General features: G+C 35.6%; 1 protein-coding gene across 13 annotated transcripts in view; it reads left to right on the top strand.

The window, feature by feature from the left end:
- The window catches only part of SYNE1 (spectrin repeat containing nuclear envelope protein 1), a 301,148-nt gene that overhangs the window by 122,174 nt on the left and 161,994 nt on the right, over positions 1-16,980 (top strand). For 12 of the 13 annotated variants that reach the window (XM_035322952.1, XM_035322962.1, XM_035322953.1 and 9 more), the window contains 11 exons: positions 480-662; positions 2,446-2,547; positions 3,258-3,461; positions 4,392-4,599; positions 5,378-5,490; positions 6,225-6,430; positions 7,509-7,664; positions 8,884-9,175; positions 9,877-10,049; positions 12,157-12,466; positions 16,328-16,492. In XM_035322952.1, coding sequence (XP_035178843.1) covers positions 480-662; positions 2,446-2,547; positions 3,258-3,461; positions 4,392-4,599; positions 5,378-5,490; positions 6,225-6,430; positions 7,509-7,664; positions 8,884-9,175; positions 9,877-10,049; positions 12,157-12,466; positions 16,328-16,492 — 2,112 coding nt within the window. The remainder of the gene's footprint in view (positions 1-479; positions 663-2,445; positions 2,548-3,257; positions 3,462-4,391; positions 4,600-5,377; positions 5,491-6,224; positions 6,431-7,508; positions 7,665-8,883; positions 9,176-9,876; positions 10,050-12,156; positions 12,467-16,327; positions 16,493-16,980) is intronic. The other variant, XM_035322957.1, reaches the window with a different exon arrangement.

Here is a 16,980-nt window from a genome sequence, read left to right as displayed (position 1 = left end):
ATGACAGTAAGTTTACTAAATAAATAAAACAGTAAATTATATTATATTCAGTTACACCATTAAAGATGTGAATACATTGGTAGAGACATTATAGCAGAGAAACATAATATAGAAACTAATATTTTTCATTTTAATATTTATACTGCTTTGATAGCAAATTCTTTTATCACATAAGAAAGATAAATGTAGCTCATTTTAATAACAATTTTTTTTTGAACCTGAAATGATTTCCCAGTAAAAAACAAACAAAACACATACAGCTTTTTAGAAATAGTAACATATGATTTTTGTTTATTTTATGATCTAGGAAACTAAATTCAAATTAGATTTTAGAACTTTTGCATAACTCTAAGAGGAGAATTATTTTGCCTAGGCTAACTAATTATTTTTGATGCACTTGTCTTAAACTTGGCTTCAAAATCTAAAAGAAATCTAAAAATATTTTTTAATGGTATTTATGTGTTCTCCTTTCTTAAAAGGTGTCAGAAAGGATTGAAGACAACATAGACCGGTTGAGTCTAAGTGTGTCTTTATGGGATGACATCCTGAAAATTGGAAAAGAAATGGATGGATGGTGCAATAAATGTATTTCTCAACTGAATGAAGGCATCAGCAACTTGAGTAACAGTCAGAGAATGGAGGTCATCCTGAAAGACTTTCAGGTGATTACGCATAAATTGTTAATAAAAATGTTTTGTGCGAAAATCTCTAGCGATGTAAGGAACATAGATAAACCTGCACTGCTGTAGACCACTATGTCCCCTGCACAAGCAATGGTATCACAAATGCAGTGGCTAGCTGATGACACTTCAGTCTATTTTTGAAGCTGTCTGCTTCTGACAGAACAAGAAAAGCACAGCTCTTACTCCATCTAAATGCCATAGTCATTTTGACTCTAGCAGTACGTGACTATGTGTTCTTGCAAGGACAAAACTTCAAAATTTGGACATTGGAATGAACTATGGTCCAGTAGAAGCTCATGGAAATTTTAGACAACCTCACCTGAGGTTAAGCAATGACCAACTTCTAAAATCTCAGCTTAAAAGAGCCAGTATAATTAAGTTATGGTGGACTGTAATGCAAATTTTAATGTCAGGTTATAAGAAGTTCAGTAACACACTCTCTTTCTTTTCTGAATAGTGTTAAACAGATTTTGGAATATAATCAGTGTTCAGGAAGCATTCTGCCACCACTGGCTTAAAATGTACAGCAGGTCAACCATAAAATGGGTCATATTCTACATTTGAAATAAATAATATCCTTACGAAGATGCACAGTGAACATATACAAGTACAACAGAAGATGAAATGGTGCTAATTCAGTATTTTGCTGAGGACAAACTCTATCTAATGTCTTTTTAACAACCATGACAGTCAAACCACCTACCTTCATTACTATTTAAACTTTGGAGTAACAGCAGCCAACACCCAAACCACAGGTGTATGTGATTCGAGGAGACCCAGAACAACAGACAGCATGAGGACTGTGGATATATCTGCAGTCACAGAATGCGTAGTCCATAATACTTTTTTTGTACTGTCTTTTGCAAAGTCAATAGGAAAGACAGTTCACTGACACATTTCACATGGACAGAAAAAATCTCATGTATTGTCCATACCACTGGTCTCTTTCTCAATTAGCTAATATTAGCTAATATTATATGCTCCTAAAACATCTCAAGGATTCTTCTGAAGCCACCTGAATTTCTACCATTCATGAATGGTGCTGAAGTTAAATGTAGCTGTTTAATCCTAAAGTCCACAGTCCAATTATTTAACTGGAGTGATCTGTTTGAATTTTTTAGAATGAAAGTCTGGGTAACATGGTACAAACACTAATTTCTTGCCGAATAGTTCAAAACTACAATTATACAGATTACATATTTTTCTATTTTATATTTCTGTTACTTTTAAAATAAACAGAAAATTTATTTACAATGTGGATATCTATGACTGCAATAAATATAAGATCCTGACGCATCAGTGTATATATAACAGCATTTTTAATTCCATTTTGAGTGTGACTTTTAGTTCTGTCTGTTTTTCTTCTGAGGTCTCATTTCCTTGTAATCAAAAACAGAGTATATCTATTATGCTCTGCATGCTACTTAGTGGAAGCTAACAACCACAGTAGATTTTTCCGGTCAAATAAACAATGACATTCCAATCTTTATTCAGCCACTTTTAGGAAAATAAAGCTGTTGTATTTTTAAATGCTAAAAATATGTCTGGTTATTTTAATGGAGGGAAAAAAATCTGAACCAGTTCTAATAAAGGAAAAGAAAAGGGAGAACTTTAGAGAAGGAAACTAACAGAACTGTGTTTGCTGCTAGTTGCTAAACCTCATTATATTGTCGTTCATTTTTCTGACTGATGAAGCATCCTTCTGAAGCTCTAAAACCTTCTTGTAGTTTGGTATGAAACTTTGCCTACATCTCTTCTACAGTCTCAAGTCAAGGATAAAGAACAGAAGCTGGAGCAGCTCAGCTCTAAAATGTCAGAGCTCAAAGAACTGACTCATAGTCAAGAGCCTCCTGCAGATCTTCAGGTAAAATAAAGATACTGTTAATCACAGACTATGCTTAACCATAAGTATTCTTTAGTAGTCTCAAATTAGTGTCCTGAACTAACTGTTACTAGATAAGGATAAAAGAGGAGAACTGAAGATGAGCTCTTAAACTTCTGTTATTGGTTGATTTCATAGTTTTTTTATATTCTAAGAGAAATATCCACAGTAAAACAGTGGTAGATATTATCCCATTATAAGTTATTTGATTTACCTTTTATTAGTAAAATATGTACAACTAGCATGTACTATAATTTCATATAATGCTGTGATTAAATATATTTTTTGTGTTTTCTTCAATCTGTTTTACATTGAGTTTCTCAGTACACTTACTTCTCACCAAAATCACCAATATTTATTTTATAGAGCTTGTAGTAATTAGGTCATGTTGTATATATAAATGGCGAAGTATTAAGAAAAATAAAAGATCAGAAGTGGATAATAACATTTTGCATTCTGGCTTTTAAGAAGTTAGTAACCCTTCTTTGGATTACTGTATATCTAAGATTTGATCCTGAATGGCTGATTTTTTTTTTTTTTTTTTTTTTTTTTATATCCATGAAAGCATATTTAGTCATGGAGCAAATTTTTAATGTGTATAACTTTCCTACCTTACATTTTTTCAATATATTTCCAGTTCTCATAATAAAGGTTTTATTTAAGTATTTTTAAAGTTAACATTTTTCTTTTAGTTTATAGAATCAGATTTAAGGCAAAAGCTGGAACATGCCAAAGAAATGTCTGAGACAGCAAAAGAGACACTAAAAGATTTCAGTACTCAGAAGATGCAGTTACAGAATTTTATTGATCAGACAACAGACTGGTTAACAAAAGTGGAAGATACACTTCTAAGCTGTGCCCATAACCTGGATCCTGAAGCTCTAAATAAAGTGAAGGTCAGTGTTGAAGAAAATGAATATATTTCTTTTTAATGCAGTGAACTTCTGTTTTTACTATCAGAGCTTTTGCTACCTAGGTACAACAACAGTTAAGTATAATACATCTCCTGCAGAGGTACTAGAATATTAGAAAATAGTTATACTCTTCAGAAGTCCCACCAATGAAAAGAGGTTCTAAAAAGCTATTAACTTTATGCAAAACTTTCAGAAAATTATAATGAATAACATGGTCCTTGATGTGATGAGAAATGGTTATGTTTACAAGTCCATTCACTCCCTTGCAGTGTAAGTTATGAACATATAACTCACCAAAGTAAAAGACCCTGGGCTGAACTGAATTTAACACAAACTTCTACCTCAGAAGCCTTCTTCAGTCCTCATATATAACAATTCTTTTGTCTAGATGCTAGAGTTCTCTTCATTGCATACAATCATGTACATCATAACAGGACAAACAATATGGAGAATTTTTTCATTGTGATCACATGTTAATGCTGATATACCAGCTAATTCAAATTTAATTTGGTTATATATATTCCTCTCTAGTCAAATGAAAACTCCGTTTCATTCAGAAGTCCCAGTAAATACCAGTGTCATAATGCATCTCATATGTAATTTCAGACTTTGCTGAAAAAAGAATATTGTGATTCAATATGCTTTGATTTAAAATAATAATAATTTTAAAAATGTTAAACCATAATAAACAGTATATTACATATATTTTTGCTGGATCTTTAGTTTCAAGAATTCATTTCACTTGGCAAGTTCAGGAAGCATGATCCAGATCCCATACTTCTTCCCTTGATTGTGTCTAGACTTGCAATAGACCGTAGAATAAAGGAAGGTATGGGAGGAGTGGAAATATTTGAGAAAATAGAGGGCTCTTTTCTTTATTTAAAAATGTTTATGTTATAACTTCATTTTCAGGAAACACAAAAAGACCTACAGCTTCAGCAGAGCAACATTGATTCAGCCCGTGAGAACCTCAACGGACTGTGTCGCAAGTACCATTCTGTAGAGCTGGAAACTCTTGGTGGCACTGTCACTTCATTAATAAAGAAATATGAGGCTGTGAATCAGCTCTGTTCCAGAACGCAGGCCAGCTTGCAAGAGTCCTTGGAAAAACATTTCCTCTGTGAGTCTTCAGACTTGTTAATATGAACCGTTAGCCCACAGCCATGAATCATTCTGGAGCCTGCCAGAGTTTCCAGTGATGTCACTCGCAATTACAACTTTATTTTTGTATGGAGCCTTTCAGAAAGTTAGCAAATGGTCGTTTAGCATCTGCTACGAAACAATGCATTTTACAAAAACAGAATTCAAATTTAGACATGTAATATACATGAATGGCAACTCACCTTTCTTCAACTTCTATGTTATTGCCTCATATTCTCACAGATTCTTCTTTAGTATACATTTCTAATGCATAAATACACTTTGTGTATTTGCTATTCAGAGATGTATTTAACCATATGGAAATCTTTATAATGCAAGAGTCCTTATCTGGAGTAGTTCCTGGTTTCTCTGGGAAATAAGTGGAAAGTAGGCATTTTTTAATCTTATATATTAATCTTGATGTTTTTCTAACATCAAATTGGGATAAATAGTAGCTTGGAAGTGTCTGTCTTTCCATTGACTATAAAGGGGAACCTAGTATGACTCTTGATATTTGGATGTATGCTCTGTAAACATCTGACTTTTTGTGAAATGAATATCACCCAATGTCACTAAGGAGAGTGAGGCTCATCCTGTTAGCTATTTCACATGGTTCCTGAAGGATAAATGAAGTGTGGGAGACAGCTGCACAGTATTGTTGTTAATACTGCTTCTTTAATATATATATATATATATATATATATAATTACATATAATTATATATATATTCTCTTCTCTATATTTTTTGATTAAATAAGATTCTATGCAAGAATTCCAGGAATGGTTTTCTGATGTGAAGGCTGCAGTAAAGGCATCATCTGACAGGTCTGGAGACAGCAAAGCTATAGAGGCAAAGCTACATGATTTGCAGGTATAGTTAAAATAAATAAATAAATAAATAAAAATAGTAATCGACAGTACAACTACATGTATCTAATTATATCTCTAAAATAATTTGTAGAACCTATCATGCATATGATTTTTTTTTCCAATAAGGTAATGTAAGACTAGTTCAACAAAGCTACATGTACTGTAAAGGAAACAGTTTACATTCACTGTTCTGAAATATCAGAGTTTAATTTCTGGAAGGTTAAGAGGTTGATGTATCTGAACTATTATTTTTTTCTGATTTTTAATCCCCTCCCTTCCCTTTCCCCTTCCTTTCCCCTTCCTTTGCCCTTCCCTCCCCTTCCTTTCCCCTCCCCTTCCCTTTCCCTTCCCTCCCCTTCGCTTCCTTCCCCTCCCCTCCCCTCCCCTTTTCCTATTCTCTTTTATGGTTAGTCAGTCCTTCAGATTTACACTGACATATCAAATCTTGTCTATTTTTGCTGGGACAGAGCACAAACAGAGCAGACATCTAGTGCAAGCCACCATAATTACTGAAATGTCTAACATCTTTGGGACATCACTAAACTATCCAGAGAAAGACAGGGCTGTCTTGGGAACAGATAGGAAAATCAAGCTCTGTGAATCATAGAATCACTTAATAAAATTTTATTTGAACTATCCATTGGATTTTTTTCCACTTCTAGACATCTTCTAATAGAAATATTTTTTATCTTTATTAAGTCTTGCATGTTTAAACTTTATTCTTTCATCACACAGATTGTGCTGGATTCTATTAGTGAGGGACAAAACAAGTTAGATGCTGCCTGCAAGGAAGGAGAAAGTTTGTATGCTTGCTTACCCAAACCAGTTGTGATCCATATTCAGGAGCAAATAGCAAAGTCTAATCAGAACTTCAATGAATTTTTCAAACAGTGTCTAAATGATAAGCAGGCCCTGGAAGCTTGTGCCTCACACCTGGGAAGGTAAGTTGAAGATAGACTGCATGAAGTGTTCAGACTGTGGAAGTACAGGACACAATTTGAAATGATTTCCAGTTACTCTAGTCCTGTTTGCTCCTTTTCTTTGGAAATATTTCAGACGAAATGAAGTTCTCTTATAAAAAACTAATAATAATAATAATCCAGCAGGTCCAGCTCTGAGAGTATTAGCTTAAGTGTCAGGATCATATATGTGGAAGAACTGTGTAGCTCATGTGATCCCAGATCAGAAGTTGGGGTCTCAGTAATTCAAATGCACTTTCCTGGGAGGAAAAGGTATGATGAATTTTCAAGTTCTGCCCTGGCATTTGAAGATAGTATGTGCTTTCTGAACAGCTGGCACCTGTCCTGTCCTATTCCAGATGTACATATTTCCTAAAGAGCTAGTAAGAAAACACTCTTAAATTAACACCTTGGGCTGGAATCTGGGGAGATCAAATGCTTTTAGGTATAATTAGATTCAAAACTGTTGCTAATTGAAAGCAAAGTTGGTGTGTCAATAATGACAAAAGAGCAAGGTGGGTTGGTGTGCTTTCATGCAAGTAAAAAGCTTGCAAATATAGGAACTTAGAGCCTGTTTTGCTGAGTTCTGAACACTCCAGATTCCACTTATGTTCTGTCAGAGAAATTAAAAGCACAACACTCCGGGTATTGTGTGTATCAATACTGAGTAAAAATCAATTTCTACCTTTTTTTTTTTTCTTTTTTTTTTTTTTTCTCTTAAGAATATCATTATGAGGATTTGGAAAAAATATTTCTTTTCCTCTGTCTTTATTGAGTCTTTTAATAAATAAAAGCACCGCCACTTTAAATTTTGAAGGCTTCTTTTCTCACTGTAGTTCCCATGATTTTGCTGAACATTTTTAGAGAGTTGCTGAATATTTTTAGATTAGTAGTCACCGTGCAATTATGTTTTGTCTACAACTCCTATTTGCTAAGAATGAAACTTATACCTAGCTTTGTTTTCCCAGTCTTTTGGATATTGAAAGAACTGAGTTAACTTCTTGCTAACTTTACTACACCTGAGAAATATTTTTAAAGTAAATATTTATCTGTTCTGTAGTTTTGAAGATCACTACAAGAAACTCAGCCTGTGGATACATGACATGGAAGAAAGAATAAGCACAGAAGCATTAGGAGAGAGCAAACAGCTTATTCCTGAGAAGAAAAAGGAGGTGCAGAAAGTGGAAAACTTCCTGGAAGAGTTACTGACTTCAAGGTAGTATGAAACACTTTTCCTAAAATACTCATACTTTCCCCTCTGTTAAAGTAATACTGAAACTGAACTGATTGGGTGTGTTTGTGTTTGTGAAAGACAGAGAAAAGTGTTGCAATATACTCTAAAAATAGACTGAGTCCAGATATTCCAAATTTTAAGGAAATTTGAACTTCAAGACAATTCCAAAATTTGATGTAGACACATTTCTCATTAAGAAAAGTATATCTTAGTTCATTAATAAACGGAGCCTGAAAACTGTCATTGTTAGTAAAAGCAATAGTAAAAACATCATTTATCATGATATAAATTTAGAAAATTTTCTTTTTTTTTTTTTCTGTCCTTTGACACCTAAATCCAACTGGCAGATTCTACTTTCCTACAGAGTTTACTTTGTATAAAGAGACCAAATAACAATTGAGTAACATTAATATTATTTACTAATAAATTGGCTGAGAAATATTTCTAGATTTTAGATTCGGTGAGTGGATCATCATCCAGGCAAAGTAATAGCTGTTTTTTACTACATTTTGGCTTTTCATTTCTTCTTCTTCTTATTATTATTATGTTAGTGAAGATTGAACAGAAATAGTAGTCAGCTGTTCAAGGCTCACAGCATGCTAAAAAGAAACACACAGTCACAATCCATCCTCCTGAGACTGTTGCAAGACATTGGTCTATATATTGGTCTATATAAATTCCTTTTAATCACAGCATATCAGGAAGGGTGATCCAGTATTAGATTAACTGAGGCTGTATAAGGCCAGTTTTAACTCCTTTTGCTGAGCCTTGTACTGAACCCCAGAGTTAGTGTCTACTGCTGAGCAAATGGCCTGACTTTTCCATCATGCATTCCTACATGTCAAAGACTATAAACTGCTCAGAAGTTTTAGCAGGTACAGTTCATGAAGAACTGGATGTCTGATAACCAAAAAGAAAATAAGTTAGCTTTTAATTTCAATGTGCAACACAAAGATTCCAGTGTGATAATTTGGAGTATGGAAATCTGCAAAAAATGGCACTGTACACAAGTAAAGATATTAGTCAATACATACTGCTAGTATTTCCTTTCAGTCACTCCCAGCTAACTTTTCTGTTAATTAGACATTAACATTGGTGGAGTAGATGATTATGTCAGCACCCTTCATGACTTCTCATAGTTGCTGTAACAATGTCATATGCTTTTTGAAACTGATTTTCAGTCTCAATATTTTTGTTTCAGGGAATCTTTTGATAAGCTGTCCCAAATGGCACAGGCTTTAAATGAGGAAGGACATGGTGCAGGAAGGGAAGTGCACCTGGCCTCTCAGCATCTCACCAATTATCAAAACATGGTCAAAACAGTCAAGGATAAGCTGAGAACATGTCAGCTTGCACTCCAGGAGCATCTCACTTTGGAGGAGGCATTGCAGAACATGTGGTCATGGGTGAAAGAGGTTCAGGATAAACTGGCATCATCAGAGAGCACAGTTGGTAGCAAAGCCACACTAGAGAAACGACTGACACAAATTCAGGTAAAGATAATACTGGACAGTATACATCAATTAACATTGTGTGAGGGCACATAAATGGAAAATAAATAGTTTTGTATTTTATTCTTCATACTGTTATTAAGGAGGGGAATTTGAATTTAAAGTGATCTTAACAAATTGGGAGATGCAGTGTGAGAAGTAAGATAAAGTGTAAAGAAGTAAGACAGATGCGAGGTATTGTAGCTAATGAAGAATAACCAAGCATGAAAATGTGTATTCAGGTAAAAAAAATAATAAAAATAATAATAATTTAAAAAAATCTTTCTAATGGAGGGGAAGTCTTGGAATTGTTCACATGGAGACTCTATGACATATCTGTTACAGTAGGTCTTCAAGGACAGAAGAGCAGGTTAGGAAGGTCATCAGTGTAGGATATCCCACTGTATGTTGCTGTCTTTCTGTGCAGTGCTTAACCTACTCATTATCTACTGCAATGTGAGCAATATTTTAGGAACTGCAATGTGAACAATATTTTAGGATGACCAATGCAAATACCTGTATGGCTTTTGGGAAAACTGTTGGGTTACTTGCACATATCAAGGTACAGACACTACCTAAAACAGGTGCCTAGGAATTCATACATGGTGTGGTTATCAAGGGTAAATAGTGTCTTCTACTGGAAGAATAACAGCTTTAATCTCTCAGCAGATTTCACTTAATATTGGATTTATTTTGCCTCACAGGAAATCTTCTTACTCAAAGGCAATGGTGAAGTTAAGTTGAACATAGCCATTGGCAAAGGAGAACAGGCACTTAGAAGCAGCAATGAGGAAGGACAAAAGGTGATACATACAGAGCTACAAACGCTAAAGGATGTATGGAATGACATCATCAGCACATCAGTGAATTGGCAGAGGTAAAACTAACTAGAAAACGCAGGTCAAACGCTCATATATTTATATATGAGCATATATAATAGCATATATATAATATATATATATATATAGCATATATAAATATATATATATATATAGCATATATATAATGAGCATATATATGAGCATATATATAGCATATATAAAAGAGGTACCTTACAGCAGACAAGAGTCCATTCATTCACACCTGAGGGGAAAGCTACATACATCATCAGAAAGAATCAAAAGTACCTGAAAAAAATACATCCTTCTATAAAAAAAGCAGAGTTGACCCTATCAGCTGAATCAAGATTCATATGAGATGGTCACTTAAAAAGAAGTACTAATCATACAAATTAATTCAAAGAAAAATCTAGAAAGGGCTTATTGACTTATTGAACCCATACTGGGGCAGAACCAAGAACAGCAGACAAATATTTATCTACCTTTCCTAACAAAACTCTAGGAGGATTCCTCAATTATCTTTCTCTTTTTTGCCTTGCTTTGCCTCGCCTTTTTATAATATGAATTAAATAAATAAATAAAAATACTCTTAATATTCACTCCAAATAACATTTCCTGAAAATGAAGCTAATTTATTCTTACCTTAACTTCAGTGGAAATTAAAAGTTTTTGTTATTGCCCGTGTGAGAACTTTTCAATATATTTGAAGGCCCGTAACATCTCTTTCTGGACCTCTTTTATCCATGTTTCTTTTTCAATAAATTGCAGACTACCGCTAGTTTGTCTCAATTTTTCATAAAAGATAATTTAAAATGGACTGATGTCTTATGGTATTTGAGAACTTATTAATTCTGAATATAATATCACTATTTTCTGCTTCATATAACAATCTTCTTAATACAGTCCAGGATTAGATTTTCCTTTCTTTCCAACAGGACAATATTGCTTTTTTTTTTTCTTTTTTTTTCTTTTTTTTTTTTTTTACTTCTTTATCCTGTGCAATTTTCAAATCCCTTTCCACACTACTGCTCCCAGTTTTATAGTTGTAGATCTGATTTCTCCCTCCTAAGCAGAGATATTTTTTCTTCATCAAATTCCATCTTTTCTTCTTTTAACAACATCTGACATTTAAATCCTGTTATTCATACTAGCTGCATGCCCTCCCTTGTTGCTTTCATCTATGAGTTTTACAAGCACTGCCTCTTTCAATAATGACCCTAGTCATTATTGGATAAAAATGGGCCCTTCTGCATGATCTTAATTCCTTAGCTCTCTAATGAAAACAAAGCTTTCTCTGCATTAGAAAACTGACATAGATCTGTTTGTTAGATTAGCAGAGTACTAGGGTATCTGAGCCTAAAATATCAGTTGTCAATGAGCTATGGTATGAAACTGGAGTTCTTCAATTAGAAGTGATGCCGGTTTCTTACTTATTCCAAAACTGTAAAACAATGCTATGTAGAAATTTATGATGGGAAGCCTTTAAGATTTCATTTTAATTTCATCCACTTTGTTCCATAAAATATTATTTATATTACTATAACATTACATTACAATGTTACTATTGCATTTTAAACAAAATCTTTACCAAACTCTCAGCTGCTGTTAAGTCCAGTGGAATCAGAATTACATTCCTCAAGCCAAGTCTCAGAAAGACCTGGAGATCTGCTAGAAGGAGTAATATATAACAGAAGGGTATATTTCTTCTCAATGACAAAATGGACAATTTATAATTTATTCGTTCTTTAAAAAGTTACCAGGAGCTCTCTTAATTGTCATTAACCTTATAGGATGCTTTACATTTTATTACTGTGGTTGTAAAAAGCTCCAATAATGCTCTATATTTTGATTTGCTTGACAGACACTGAAATGTGCATTTCATTAGTCTGAGACAGACAGATTGCTCATGTAACCTGTACTAGGGAAGCAGTTGTATCAGGTTATATGTAGTAGCCCAAAGAACACAGAAATTCTAGAACAGCATGGATTAAGTTGACACAAAACTAAAACAAGATGAAGGAAAAAGCATATACTAGATGTATTAAAGATGGATATATAATGTAACAATTACGGTATATGCAGGCTCTTTTTTTTAGACCTTTCAGATGTTCTCATCTGTATTGTATATGTTTCTTTTAACATAAGCCGCCTAGAGTCTATCATTAGCCAGTGGAATGAATACCTGGAAAGGAAAAACCAGCTGGAGCAGTGGTTAGAGAAATTGAATCACAAAGTGGAACAGCCTTTAGAACCACAGATTGGTCTGAAGGAGAAGTTTGCTCAGCTGGACCATTTCCAAGCTATTGTTTCTGAGATAGAGGATCACTCTGATGATTTACAGCAACTCATTGAAAAAGCTGCAGAACTGCATGAAAAAACTGAGGATGTTTTTTTTGGAGCAGCAGCTCGAGAAGAACTAAAAACACAGTTTAATGATATTGCAACAGTAGCCAAGGTAAGAAAAAAGCAAAGGTTTCCATTTCAAGTAAGTAAATGTTTGGACATCTGTATAAAAGACTAACATTTTTATTTGAATAATTTTATAGTGAATAAATTATTGATTGTGTTTGAATAGTTATGCCTTTTGTTATGGTTGAGTCCAGCAAAAGAGCTGGACATAATTTACTAGAATTCACTAGAACACAAAAGATTGGAAATTGAAACTGTTATGGTTATGATTTTTTAGAAGTGAAAGGCATATATTTTATTCTTAGTTTCTTATTTACAACAATGCTTCTGAAATTATTCCAGATTTATTTTCTACTGTCTACTTCTTCTGGCTGACATGCCAGAAGGCTGTGCTGCCATTCAGCGAGACCTGGACAGGCTGGAGAGATGGGCAGGAAGAAACCAAATGAGGTTTAATAAGAGCAATTGTAGAGTCCTATACCTGGGAAGGAACAACTGGATGTATCAGTACAGGCTGGGGGATGACTTGCTGGCGAGGAGCTCTGAGGAGAACGACCTGGGGGTCCTGGTGGACGACAGGTTGACCATGAGCCAGCAGTGTGCCCTCGTGGCCAAGAGGTCCAATGGGATCCTGGCGCGAATTAAAAGGAGCATGGCCAGCAGGTCAAGGGGGATGATCCTCCCCCTCTACTCTACCCTGGTCAGGCCTCACCTGGAGTCCAGTGCTGTGTCCAGTTCTGGGCTCCCTGGTAAAAAAAGACAGGGATCTCCCAGAAAGAGTCCAGCGGAGGGCTACAAAGATGATACAGGGCCTGGAGTATCTTCCCTATGAAGAAGGCTGAGAGACCTGGGTCTGTTCAGCCTGGAGAAAAGAAGACTGAGAGGATATCTCATCCATGTGTATAAATACCTGAGGTGTGGGAGACAGAGGGATTTGGCCAACCTCTTTTCAGTGGTTTGTGGGGACAGGACAAGGGGTAATGGCCAGAAGATGGAGCACAAGAAGTTCCGCACCAACATGAGAAAGAACTTCTTCACAGTGAGGGTGACGGAGCACTGGAACAGGCTGCCCAGGGAGGTTGTGGAGTCTCCTTCTCTGGAGATATTCAAGGCCCATCTGGATGCCTACCTGGGCAGCCTGCTCTAAGGAACCTGCTTTGGCAGGGGGGTTGGAGCCGATGATCTCTCGAGGTCCCTTCCAACCCCAGCAATTTGGTGATTCTGATTCTTTTTTCTTTTATTCCTAGCACTCTGCAGAAAACAAAGAAAGAGAAATCTTGTTTTCAGAAAATTATATGCACATATTTTGTGTTATTTCAAGCTATTGAACACTGCAGTTGTAATACAGGTGTTCTGTTTGGTTTCTAAGGAAAAATATAAGGAAACTCACAGAGATCTTCTGCCAATCTGGATTATGACAGTGATACTAGCTCTGAATTACAGTCTTCACCTTCTCAGCTAATGGGAAAGTTTGCATCAGCAGTCTTGTGTTAAAAAATAAAATAAAATAAAATAATAAAATAAAATAAAGTAAATAAAGTATTGTAAGTGAGCCAAGTAGTGTTCTCCTAAAATTGAGATGCATCAATAAATTTAATTTCTTAAGCAATTTTCCACGTCCCTCAAAAAATAAAAATCCTGTGGGTGGGTATACAAATAGGTGTTTTTATTTTTCTTTCAAGAAATATTACTTGTCTTAATTGACCCAGAATCTCCCAGCTGGGGTAACTGGTAATGGCTGCACATGATATTGTATGAAACAGACCAAATGTAAACAATAAATCATTACAGAGTTTGAAGCATTCTGAATGATGCTCAAGGTAATGGGAGAATATCCTCTAAATCCATCAAAAGCAGGATCTAGGGAATTGCTGGGACCACCTGATGATCAAAGGTTACAGATGGTCTAAAGGACAATAAGGCTGTACCAGGAGCTCAGTGAATTTACATTGTTCCTTTATGCTGAAGACACTGGGGAGATTACAATACCTGTTATTTTCTTCAGAGCATGCAGGCAAGAGGAGCTAGAGGAGTTTTCTGGTAAATATATGCAAAGTCCTAGACCAAGAAGTTAGATGCTAATAACTCCCCAAAGGCAGATGGCATTCAAGTGAGGTTTCTGGAGAGATGCTCAAACAGGAATTGCTGAAAAGCTGGCCAAGGGGACCACTCTGTCAGAGGAACATTAGGCATCCTGTGTCACTTCCAGCTTCAAAGGAGGTCCTAGAGGGAACAACAGACTCATGACTCTGGCTGATGTCATCAGAGGGTAGTAATCTATAATGAAAAACAGTATAACTGACAGTATTGGATATATGCAGACTGCTGGAAAAGTCATTATGGCATCCAGAAAGTATAACTAAAAACTAATATGCTGGAGCACAGTGAAGATGTCAATAAGCACATTAAAATAAAGGAGGATGAAATGAATGTAATACAGTTGGATTTTCCAAAAGCCTCTGACAAGGGTCCACACAAAGGATTATGAACTTTCTAACATTCTTAAAAAAAAAAATAATTACAAATGATAAGGAAGTATAAGGGAAATTGCCCACAAATATTTGACACATTCATGTGCTCTTCCTAGGCAGCATGAGAGAGAATCATTGGTTAGATGAATCATTATACAGGCCCAGTAGAGCACTTCTCATGTGCTGAGCACATGGGGCAGGTATTTCTACTTTGCCCACATCAGAGCAGATACTGACATCCTGCCAGTCTGAGGCCATACTGTGTTTCTTATGCCTGCAAGAACTTCTCTGTTTGGTGGAGACTGGGGCCTGGGATATGTTGTAAAATCATCACCTGTAGGGTAGCAGTGTTCAACAGCATCACAGGGCTGGCAGGCTGAAAAAAGAATTGATGCGGGGCAGAGAAGATGGGCCAAGTTTGGCTAGCTGATGTGCCAGATGAAGCTACTGTTCCCTTCTCCACTTGCTGTGATGGCAGAAATTGTTGACAACTTTGCAGTCTTTCATTTGGGAGAGAACAGCACTGATTGCAATAGGTAAAAGTCACTGCCACCAGAAGAGAAACAGTTTCCCTTCACTCTCCCTGTCTACTAGTGTTACATTTTGGTATGTAAACAAAAGTAAAGAAAGGTGATTCTTTGGCTTTCCTGATACTCTTCTGCAGCCTTCAGAAGATACCTACTTTTTTTTTAAGTCAGGCACGTGTACATTTCCTTACTTGGTCACCAGACAAAATGCATTAAGAGGTAAAAATCTTGAAGATTTACTTTAGGTCTTCTTTGTTTAGCTAGTAACTATCAATGAAACATTCTGACAAAGAAACATTCATATCTCAGTTCATTTTTGGTTACTTTCAAGAAACATTCCTGAGAATTTTAACAAATCTATGGTCAAACTAAAGGCCAACCTAGACCAAAACACTATAAGGTAAACTGCCCCCACTTTAAGCCTATGTTAAAACACTGGTATGTAGCCATGCAGTTGTTGTATGTCTATGTAAGGGAAAGAGTCTTCAAGGGGTACAAGGTATATGGCCTGGAGATAGCTACTACTTCTGATCTGATTCCTAAAAAAGGACTCAGCACCATAAAAACCTTTTGCACTTTTAAACAGCAGAACTCATTTGTGGGCTTCGTATGGGACATCTCAGTGACTTTGCTTAGCATTTATAGAGACTTGTTTCTTAAAAAAAAAAAAAAAAAAAAAAAAAAAAAAAAGAAAAAAAAGCTATATTTCTACCAGCATTCCTGTCCAGAGCAACCTGCTATAAGCTGCTATAAGTTCTGCTGCTCAGTAATCAAATGGATGCAGAGTGGTTCTTTGTGATATTACATCCTTAAAGTCTGGACACAAGCCAGGAGAGTGTTTTACCAATTTAACAGCTTTTTGTTTTTTTGTTTGTTTTGTTTTGTTTTGTTTTTAAATCTGGAAAATAGAACAAAATGAAGAAAGTAGAAGATATTGTGAAGGATCATTTGCTATACCTTGATGCTGTGCATGAATTCACAGACTGGCTCCATTCTGCAAAGGAAGAGCTGCACCGCTGGTCAGATGCAACTGGAGATTCATCAATGATACAGAAAAAACTGGGCAAAATCAATGTAAGAAATATTAGCTGTCATGATTTTGTCTGTGATTCAGGACCTATGCTCTAAAATAGGCTAGAGCCAAAAACCTGTGGGATCTTGCTCTTTGTGTATGTGAAGTGGTGATTATATTTCAGTGAGCTGAAAGCAGCTTTTTTAAGCTGTGATGTGTTTTTGCCTGCCTTGCCATATTAAACTGATGGAGTGAAAGTACAGTCAGCCCTGAGTTAGCCACTGCATGCGTGGAAACTATTTGCAAGAGTGGAAGCCCAGCGGCATCACAGAAAAATATGGCTTAGCAAATTAATGAATACTGTTCTGTCCTCATGTCCAAATATGTTTTCTCCATAAACAGTGTTGTCTGAATCAGTCAGAAACAACCTTTTGTGATTTTCATGAAATGGAGATGTATAACACAGTTCAAGGATCCCCAAACACAGTAGAAATGTGTGTTGCCTCTCTATGTATACTCTCATTATCCTGGCATCTCTGTGTGTCCATCC

The sequence above is a fragment of the Oxyura jamaicensis genome, chromosome 3, assembly GCF_011077185.1.
Source record: "Oxyura jamaicensis isolate SHBP4307 breed ruddy duck chromosome 3, BPBGC_Ojam_1.0, whole genome shotgun sequence".
Taxonomy (NCBI): Eukaryota; Metazoa; Chordata; class Aves; order Anseriformes; family Anatidae; genus Oxyura; species Oxyura jamaicensis.
The sequence above is the reverse complement of the archived record's forward strand: the minus strand, read 5'-3'. Positions and strand labels throughout refer to the sequence as shown.